Consider the following 11,017-nt stretch of genomic DNA (forward strand, 5'->3'; position numbering starts at 1 on the left):
GCCGGGAGGTGACGTTGTAATCATGTGACACGTCATTAGCCAATGATGTCATGTCTATAGGAAGTGCAACAGCGACATCTGGTGGTTTATAGATAGAGAGTCACCCTACAGGATCCTTGTGGAAACAAATTGTAACCTTACTTACTGTTCACATTTTTTAAAATACAAGTTTAATATTATTATTCGTAGTCATTTCTGTTGCATATCAAGTTGTGTAATATTATCTTAGGAATTGTATTATATTGTTATTATTTCATTATAAAATATAATTATTATATATATATATTATGTTGTATACCATAAATATTTTATATAGTTGTAATTGGGATACATGTAAAGGTATTATTAGTGCAGTGTTGGTGATATTTAAAAATGGCATTGATTTAGTTGGTTGATGAGCAAAATATTTATGGTTTTTGATCCAAATCATTCATATGTTTATTTCATTCTAAGGAACAATTCTGCTTTACTATGGAAACGCCGTGTATGTTTATTTGTTTTATCATTTTAAGCCATACAATTCAGCAACAGTAAGCAGCAAAATACTTCTTTTATAATGTCCACAGTGCTGCTAATAAATGAAAATTAAATAATGTGATTTTTTATTTAAAGTTTATTCATAAAGATAAGCAAATTAAGAAACAGTTCTTATTTACAGTACATATCTTTAACATTAAGTATTAAAGTTGCAGTATTTCATTTACAAGCATACATTAACAATAATGTAGTCATAAGAGCTATATTATGTGTTGCTAATGTTTAGTGGTACATGATAATGCTATTATTGGGCAAATATGTGAAGCAAAAATATACATTAGATACAGGATATCACATGAAGAGCATTAAGAGTAGACTGAAGATGAAAATACATTCATGTTAAAATACTGAAATAGTAAATGGGGAATATAGTATATTCTGGTCTTTTTCTTTATGAGATCTGATTCTGGATGAGGGCAAGATCGTCATAAATATCTTTTGAGTTATATAAACGCATTGTCATTCCTGTCTCCAAAGCAGCAACAGTCAAATCCCCTTGTATGTCCAATGAGGTTCTGCGATCCCATCTGAAGATCACTCGTTTCAAACGCCTGAGTGAAAGGAAAAGAACATGCAGGTTAGGACTCAGAGAGCAGAGACGACTTACACACAAGTTCTCATCAGAGTTCCCCTCTGACCTTTGGTCTTGGCCTTGACAAGGAACTGCTTGCTCTTCTTGTCCAGTGCATTGGAGGCGGTGCAGACGTAGGTCCCCGGGATCAGTGAGGAAAAGGTAAGAACCGCCTCATCCTCCATCCTCTCCTGCGTAGGATGGGAGGACTGCCAGCTGTACACCGGGGGGGGATTCCCTGTGGCAGTGCAGTTTAAGGAGATTTCAGCGCCCAATGAGAGCTCCAGCACTTCTGGTTCAGGACTGAGGAACGCTGGGGGAACTAGAGAGGAGATCACAGGGATTAGATTCACTTGTTCAACATATAAAAAGTATTTTTAAGATTGGGGGAAGGCATCGGGACTCACAGTACACCGAGGCATTGAGCGGCTCGGAGGCCACAGCAGGAGGTGGTTGTGGTCCCTCTGGTCCCAGCTCCAGCTCTGCCACACACCTGTACTGCACTCCGTTCTCGGCTCTGGTCGGCGTGACGACGAGGATGGAGGACACTTGGACGGGCGAGGAGGACGTGAGGTCAGCGAAGGAGTGGTTATAAACCTCACTCTGCCCTTTGTACCACCTCAGGTTCAGATACTGAACAGGAGCAACATTCTGAACCTCGCAGAGCAGCTGGTACTCCCTCCCCTCCACCATGGGGCCCGTGTGGTTCACAGGCCGGATGGAAACACGATCCGGGGTTTCTGTACGAAGGATAACACAGAGTTCAGGGCGGTCACACAGGTTTGTATGAGTCGACCACCAGCTAGATGACATCACATCACTCCAATCCTGGCTTCTCTACGTTGGCTTCTTTTGGTATATGTTATATGTTATATGTTATATGTTATATGTTATATGATTTTTATTTTGTAAAGCCCTTGCCTTCCAGGTCAAAAGATCACAGGTCCCACTTACTACGTACTTACTACCTATATATTCATATTTTTTTGTTTTAATTTAATATTCCCCACTCCACCCGGTAAACATCTGCTTCATTTTAATATTTTTCTGCTTCATTTTAATATTTTAATATGTTATACGTTATATGTTATATGTTATATGGTATGTCAATTCTTTTTTAAATTTTTGTAAAGCCCGTCTGTGTAGATGCTGCCTGCATAGATGCTGCCTGCCATGTCCCAAGAATTTCACAATAAACTTTGATTTGATTTGATTTTGATTTGAATTATCCTTGGTCTCGGGCAAAAACATCATGCTCACCCTATTTGAGCCAGCCCTTCAGCATTAGATTGGCCCTGAGTATCCTGTGTCTGCATTGTCTGTCAAAGCACTTTGTAAAACCCTTTTTTAAAATTGACGAGCAAATAAAGTTATTATTTTTTACTACACAATTAAAAGAAGAGGTGACTCACTGTAGAGGACGAGGTTGAGTTTCTCCTCACACTGTCTGGGAGCTGTGAAGAACACCCCATAGCAGATGGGCTCCTCTATCCAGTCGATGAGACTGTCTACCTTCCACTGGATGGAAAGCTCCTGCTGGGTGTGCGAGGCGCTGATGGTCGACTCCCAGCCCAGGACACGCACCGGGCGGGCGGCCTCACAGCGGACCGCCACCGGCTCCCCGAAGCCCACCACGACCCTGGAGGGCTTCAGGATGAGGGAGCAGCCTTCACCTGACACTGAGACGCACAGCAGCAGTGTCACCACTAGAGGGACGTAAGGCAGTACCATCATGTATTTTGTTCATATATTTACAGCTACTTTTCACTTTTACTCCACTACATGTATCAGCACACATCTGTATTTACACTCCATTAATATTCTTGCATGTTCACATTGTTTTTCATATTTGTAAAAATAGCCTATAATCAATAATGAGAGGAAAATTCCACCAATCCAATCAGATCAATAATCAAAATTAAGAATAGGCTCCACTTTTAAATCATGTATATGAATGCTTTCAGGTGAGTCTCATTATCTGTAGCATAATATTTACTAATATGACAGAGTCTGTATTATTCTTGTATTGAACAAAATAGGCAGAGTCCACTGCAATATGGAATAGGCTAAACTCTACAACTTTAAATACATCTATACCAAAGTATATTTAAACACAAGTGTTGACCTATACTAGAAAATCTATTTTTGTTTTTATGAGTCCGTTTTTGCCTATTTAATTTAATTTTTACTGAAGTAAAAGGTCTAAGTACCTTCTCCACCACCACCGAATTCTTTCAATGCATCATGAAAAATAGGCGGCCTAAATGCACCTATTATATAACTCTTTAAAAAACAAAAGAAATCATGAAATATGTCAGAAATACACTTGTGTGTGACCGTGAGTGATTCTATGTCAAGAAAACAAAATGTAACCTAAACTTTGTAAACCTACTTACGGTTCAACAACAGGAGGCTGTAAACGGCAACATGCAAATTTACAATATAGTTTTATTTGACTGTTAACTGTTAGCAAAATATCCTGTAACTACCAAAACACTTTTATCATATTAATTAGGATGTAATGATCTTTTTCAACATTAAGCTACTTACGGAGGATTATTAGGAGATTCATGTTTTAACATAAAAAATAAAGCATTCCTTTAACTTTCTGTAGCACTGAGGATTGTTACCATCACCAACTGGAGGTCATTGTTTTCCAATTGTCAATACAACTACTGCACCAAACATCATCTTCAATTCAAACGAGTAAAGAAAAGAACACATTGGCTTCGACGTCTTACCTGAGCAAAACATGCAAAGAGTCAGAATCCATCTCACAAAGTCGCTTCCCATGTTATTCACTGCACTGAGCCGTCGATTAAAAAAGGGGTGAGCGGAAAAAGAAAACTTGAACTGAGCTTGGCAACTCTGCAGGGAGCTGTGCTCGAAACAAAAGGGCCCCGGTCGTCCCAGCTGACTTTGTGGGTGGGGGGGGCAAAAGGGGAAAAGAGGGAAATTTAACAGGTGGCAGCGGCCTCTAGAAAAACACACAGCCCGATCATGTGTACGTAGTGATCTCATAAACATTATTAGCAGCAAAAGTGTAGAATCCACAAACACCAAAGCATCTGTGTCAACAGGAGGGCTTTGAACATATAGTACAATAACACCAAAGTAAGATTAATACGTATATACATTCTCTATTTTCAGTGTCTGGTACATTACAGAGCAAAATATGTTGCATTTAATGAATAGTTGACAATTTTAAGTCATCTCTTAATACGTGATTATTGTATGTAAATGCAATATTCGCTTCCCTCTGTGCAATTCTGTGGCTAATGTTTAAACCATTTCACTGTATACATTTCCATACTGCATTTATCTGTTTTTTTATTTATATTTGCTTACATTTATAAGTATTGCATGTTTACTTATTATTACTTGACTATCTATTCTTGACTGTCCCCTTTGTTGCTGTAACACGTCAAATTCCCTTGCTGTGGGACTAATGAAGAAACATGTCATCGCATCATAATCATATCAAATTATAATTATAGCTTATAACATAGCTTATAATATAGATGTCTTATGTTATGCTATGATCAAGTTAAAGTCACAAAACTATCCATTCCTCTTTAATCTCTAATGTGATTGTGTCAACAAAACCACATTAATCTGATCTAAACTTGTTTTTTATTGATGATATCGAGTCAAAGCTTTGATATTTCTTGATTTCTCTCTACATGCCAGTCTCAGGTGTGGCTCTGGTCGGCTTTCTGACCAGTTATTTTCTTATCCCTTTGTTTTCAAACCGTGTCTGGCTGTGTGGACCAAAGTCTGTTTTCAGTTTTGTACGCATGCTTGTCTCCTGTTGCTCCTGAGCCTTGTGAGATCCCAGCAGGCAGGAGGCACTGGTGCTGTGCAGCATGAAGCTCTGCACGACTCACACTGTGACCAGAATGCTGTTCTGAATATCAGCTGCAAGAGCAAGTGAGCAAGTAACCGGACGCCCCTCGGTATATTTCTGGAGAGCACAGCTGGGAATCTTGATTTAAAGATTACAGTACACGCTTGTTCCCTCTTCTTTGGCTCAACAGAAATGTGTGTTTGCAATAAAACTTTTTTTTTTCTCCCATGACAGATTGAGCTGATATCCCCTGCCAGGTTGTTATAGCAACGCAGTGCATACACAAACAGTGCTTTCTGGCAACAGCTTCAGTGGGAATGACAGCAGCGGGACATAAAGAACATGGTTTCAGAAAAAAAAAAAAATAGGTTAATATTGGCAACCGGGTGCAGGATAACAAACACTCTCCTTTACATTCACTTTGTTCAGTGCTAATTAGTATGGCAGCCTCAGCACTGTATAATGTAAGCCAGATTGAATGAGAGCGAGAGAGAGAGAGAGAGAGAGAGGAGGGTGGGGGGGAACTCAGAGGTTGACAAAAGGTGGCAGGGAAACAAAATAGTCAAGAACGACACTGGTTTGACTTCGCCTCAATCAGTATTCTGCCAAAGGATGTCCCTGACCGAGCAGTTTGTTTTATCTAACGCATGTGAACGTGCTTACCTCATGTTCACGACCACAAAAATAATAATAACAATGAGATTGACAAACAAAAACCAGGCTTTGGCATTTTTTTCAAGTATCTTTACTCGTACATCGGACAAACTGCAGGATCTAGTGGCTCATAAGTTCAATTACAATAAGGCATCACGTATGATATTGTAAAAAAAAAAAAAAATGGTACGGACAATCTCAGTGCAAATATAATTCAACATTCTAGAGCTGTACCATTGTATGTATATATTTAAAAAAAAAAAGAAAATCACATGGTAATACAATTTTACAGAGAATAAATGAGCACACACAAAACTGAATACAGTAATTACAAAAATAGAAACGTGTTATTTGAAGCACCATTGAGCAAGTACTGTAGTGTAGTTGTTTTAAAAAAAACAGAACAAAATGTACCTGAGTGGATAAAACCCAAAATGTTTGCCCTGGTCTTATAACAGAGGCAGATGAACCTTGCACTAAGCTGACAAACCCACTTTTCTTAACATATATATAGAGTAATATTGCAATATATATGTTTCTTTTAGCTCTGCTTTAGTACTAATGTGCAGTCCATAACTTATATAAAAATAAAGAGTATGTTTTCAAGTTCATATTAATCATCAGAATAGTTTGTCATTTTGTGCTTGAGTGGTAACAGAAGTGGGTTTATCAGAACTTCCTGTGCTGCAAACTGTTTAAGCATGAGACTCTGTCCACACTAAAGTGGATGTATTGCAAAGTGAATGTCTTCCTCCGGGTTATGGGCTCTCGTCCACAAGCAAATACAGTTTATGTCACTGTCTAAAACAGAGATTCTTCTAAACACCTTCCAAAGTACAGATTTTGACCAATGATGTCATTTTGTGCATATCTACTGTTGGTTTATGTAATTAGTGTATGCCAGTATCAACAACAACCTCAGGCATGCACAGAACTCCGGAGATCCTCAGCAGTTTCTCACAATGTTGAAAGGATGGTTGATGTGGAACACCCACTGGCCCAGCATGGCTGCTCGAGTGTTTAAAGTCATTTTTGTGCTCACATCTGGTTGGAGTGTTTTAAAACAAATGTTGTGTGAATGGAGATTCTTTCAAAAACAAAGAAATTAGTAATTCAAAAATATACGTGCAATAGTACAGACAAGGCCCAAATGTTTCAGTTAATCCGCCATAAAAAACCCCAAAATTAGCTTAAACAAGCACAAACATAAAATAGCTCAGCATAACTGCAGAGTCGCATGTTCATGCTCCTGAGTGCAACAAGGATTTGATTGAGTCAGTGTTTACATCCTTGTTACAGTCCAGATTCTTACATGTGCAGGACAAGGATTTCAGACCCAGCGGTGGAGAAAATGGGGAAACAATAACAGACTAAAATGTAGCTACAACAAAGTAGTGTGAGAAGTTTCCGTTGAGGAAAGTGTGGATTCTATAAAGTTCCGAGATATTCACAATGTGGGGGGAAACTGTGTATCCGACACAGGCACACAAACATATTTTCACAAGATAGATTACAAAAATGTAACAGCAGACTCACACAACAACCTTTCATAGAAGTTAGTCATGCTTCCAAAATAGGCATCAGGGAAAGATCTTGATTACTGACCTGCTGCATGTTCACCAGGTTATTACAAGGCATTAAAACTCACACATCAATGACCTGCGTACCCTGCTTTCTGGAGTGCATGGGACATACTCTTTTGTTAGTATGCAACAATATTGATTAGTGGAGCTTTGAAGACAGCTGATGGGATTATGTCATCTTCAAGCTACCGCGGTAATGCAAAAGCAGCTGTCCACCAACTGAGCATGCAGAGGACACCAAACCCATGGATCTTTGAGAAGCATGTTCACCAAAACATGAAAAAGTACCAAACTGATTAAAAAGCCATGCAGAGTTTTCACAAAAAAGTGCGCCTCATACTGGTCCTGATGAGGTAGGTTGATAGCTGCCTTTGTTGAGTGAACATGTGCCATCAGCTTGCACAAAATACAGACCAGCAACGAAGAGAAGGAGTCCCAGGACCACGAGCGTTCCAACTATGAGTCCAAAGGTTGATCGGTCTCCTGTGGGAGATGGGAGTGTTTCTTTTTATTACATTCTGTCTGTCTCTCTCTCTCTCTTTCTCTCTCTCTCTTGTTCAGACTTGTTCAGATTTTTTCTGTTTCTGATAAACCACACCAGCCGAGATGAAAATGAAAACAAAGAAAACAGCTAATAAAATCCCGGCCGTGGTTCCAGCGCGACTACCTGATGGAGAACGACAGCGTGAGGGATTACTGGAAAGATTTCTTTACTGCAAGACAATACCTGAGTGAAACAAAGTGAGAAATGGCATGACTTACTTGGAGCTTCGACTAAGGTGAAGTATTTGGTGGTGGTGCCCTGGGGGTTAGATGCTGTGCAGCTGTAATTCCCTGGAAACTGAAGGGACCGGGTGAGGATGAGTTGAATCTTATTTGGATTCATGGCCCTCTGTTGTACGGGCGGTGGGGAATCCCAACTGTACGCCGGCGCTGGGTTTCCTGTCGCGGTGCAATTTAAAATGATTTTATCATCAGCTGGAACTTCCAGCGTCTCATTTTCAGGCTCGTCGAAGGTTGGTGGGTCTGAGAAAAAATTACGAGAAATTCAAAAATAGCTCCTGAGAAGCAAAACACGCCAAATATTCTGTGAGGGTGCAAAGAACTCACACAGTACGATCACTTCTTGTGGCGCTGAGAGCTTTGAGGTATCCTGTAGTCCTGTTAAGGTAAGTTTGGCTTCACACCAGATCCGAGCCCCATTATCATCTCTATGGGCGATCAGATGATAAACTGATGATACATTGACTGGCTCCAGGCTGGAATCACTAAATGTCTCAGTGGAGACTATCTTATTTCCTTTGTGAAAAAGTACAGAGAGGTTTCTGGCTGGTGCAACATTGGTAACATCACACTTCAGGACACGCTTTTCGCCCTCCACCATAGCACTCGGTTGACTTGGCTGTGGCATGGACACACTTTCTGGCATTTCTGTTAAAAAAAAAAGTGACAAAATGTTTTACAAAAACTTAGTACAATCCAAAAACATCAGTTTGTGTTAAACAACAACGAAGTAATACTTACTGTAAACGGTGACTGGCAGGCGTATTGCGCACTGACTATGATCTTTGAGATTGACGTAGCACTGCGGAGACAGTTTCCACAGTTTAACAGACGGGATCACTAAGGTCAGAAAGGTGACCCCTGATGTTAATTGTACGCCATTTTGTTTTGCCTCCCAGCCCATCCCAGTCGTCCCGTTGGATGATGTGCTGCAGTTGACAGAGAACGAGTGTCCGTATTCCACCACAACGCTTTCGGGGCTGAGCTGAGTTAGACATTGGGAACTCACAAGCGTTCCTAGAAGCACACAGGATGGATCATGTTGAAAAATGCAAGCAGCCATGTGCAAATCAGTATTTTGTATAGAATCGAACTTCAGGTTAAACAGACATTGGGAACACTGTACACTCAATTTACTTCAGGATCAATGCATTTTCTATCTATCTATCTATCTATCTATCTATCTATCTATCTATCTATCTATCTATCTATCTATCTATCTATTTATCTATTTATCTATCTATCTATCTGTCTATCCATCTATCTATCTATCTATCTGTCTATCTATCTATCTATCTATCTATCTATCTATTATACATTAACATGTTCTTCTGCCTAAAAAGAAAACAAAAGCAAAACAAAACAAAAGACTAACAAACAGACATAAATCTTCAGGGTTGAATTCTGACTTATTATTCAATCAAAAATAATACATGTGAATGAACACTAAATAAATTGAAAATACAAAAGCAATCATACATAATTGAGACTAGAAACATTGCAAAATAAAGGATGAAATCAATGTCTCAAACTGAACCTGACTTGAATTTATTAAGCGCATTATTAACTGAAGTATTCTGTTCTAAATCAGCGTACAAGGAATTACAATCTAATTGTGATCCCTATATTTGACCCCCCCACCCCTCCCCTCCCGGTTGACTCCCCATTTTGTATCTATCTATCTATCTATCTATCTATCTATCTATTATACATTAACATGTTCTTCTGCCTCAAAAGAAAACAAAAGCAAAACAAAACAAGAGACTAACAAACAGATATAAATCTTCAGGGTTGAATTCTGACTTATTATTCAATCAAAAATAATACATATAATATATATATACATATGAATGAACACTAAATACATTGAAAATACAAATGCAATCATACACAATTGAGACTTGAAACATTGCAAAATAACAGATGAAATCAATGTCTCAAACTAAACTTGACTTATTAACTGAAGTGTTCTGTTCTAAATCAACTACAAGGAATTACAATCTAATTGTGATCCCTATATTTGACCCCACCGACCCCACCCCTCCCCCCTGTTGATGACGACCACTCCATTTGCCCCCAGGCTGCTGCCCTGTTCACCAGACAATGACGCACAAAAGTTGGGTCAAATAAAGTTAGTTACACAATCTACGAGATGAGACAACAACAACAACAGCTGTTCCACGGACACGTCCAGTCCAGTGGATCAGATTCGTGTCCCCGGAGACGAGCGAGAACAAATGCGATCGTCAGAAATCAGCGACATTAAAACACACGCACAATGGGCGTAGGCCAAACCTGCGGAGTCACGATCTGAACTACGTTTCTTACGTACATGTAAATAGCCTGTAAAAAAGCAAAAAACGAAACTAAACAAGACCAAACATTTACCTGCACTCGCTATAAAACTGACGAACACGAGCAGCCACATCGTTGTTTAGTCCTCGACACTCTCACGACTGAATTCAGTGAATAAACACTCGATTGTTTCCTAAAATCCTTAGTACAGAGGTCATAAAATGTTTCCTTTCACCTGAGGGGATTAGAAAGTCCCGCAAGTTAAAGTATCACGGTGCGTTCAGAGGTTCCTCGGATATTTCTGTTGCTCACTGTGTACTGCCTAGTTCATTCTTTTGAGGTTGGACTCAAAACTAGTGGTTTGAAGTAATAAAGTCCGCTTTCATATCGAGAGTTATGTGAGCAAATCAATACGACTTTACCTGTAATCGTCCCATGTTGTCAAATAAATTACTGCAAGACGATTGTGTAAGTTGCAGCCCAAAAAAAACAACAACCCAGTTATCTTTAATACTTGTTGAGAAATGTCTGCAGTTGACATATTTCCTACGGGCCCGGAAGGCAGCATCAAATACATGTATCAATGACAGGGGAGGAATCGGTCCAAGGGTTGCAGATCAGGAAGAGGAGGTGTGTTTCCTGTAAAACGGTCACAGACGGTCGCATAAGGAATGTCCTGATAAATGTTTCTTTGTCTTTAGTCACATATCTGTGCTCATGTGGATTCACTGGTGACAGAACTCTGTG

At 39.5% G+C, this 11,017-nt stretch overlaps 1 protein-coding gene across 2 annotated transcripts; it reads right to left on the minus strand.

The window, feature by feature from the left end:
- Positions 1-5,684: 5,684 nt before the first annotated feature.
- Positions 5,685-10,516, minus strand: LOC133022716 (hemicentin-1-like). Of its 2 annotated transcripts, none has more exons than XM_061089595.1 (5): positions 10,364-10,516; positions 8,717-8,992; positions 8,303-8,623; positions 7,955-8,218; positions 5,685-7,675 (listed from the first exon to the last, which is right to left on the minus strand). In XM_061089595.1, the coding sequence occupies exons 1-5, from the start codon at positions 10,401-10,403 to the stop codon at positions 7,527-7,529; spliced, it is 1,050 nt and encodes a 349-aa protein (XP_060945578.1). In that variant the 5' UTR covers positions 10,404-10,516; the 3' UTR covers positions 5,685-7,526. The 2 variants fall into 2 exon arrangements, with proteins under 2 accessions (XP_060945578.1, XP_060945579.1); XM_061089596.1 differs by having other exon boundaries at positions 7,610-7,859.
- Between the last annotated feature and the right edge of the window lie 501 nt (positions 10,517-11,017).

Source organism: Limanda limanda, chromosome 17 (assembly GCF_963576545.1).
Source record: "Limanda limanda chromosome 17, fLimLim1.1, whole genome shotgun sequence".
NCBI lineage: Eukaryota > Metazoa > Chordata > Actinopteri > Pleuronectiformes > Pleuronectidae > Limanda > Limanda limanda.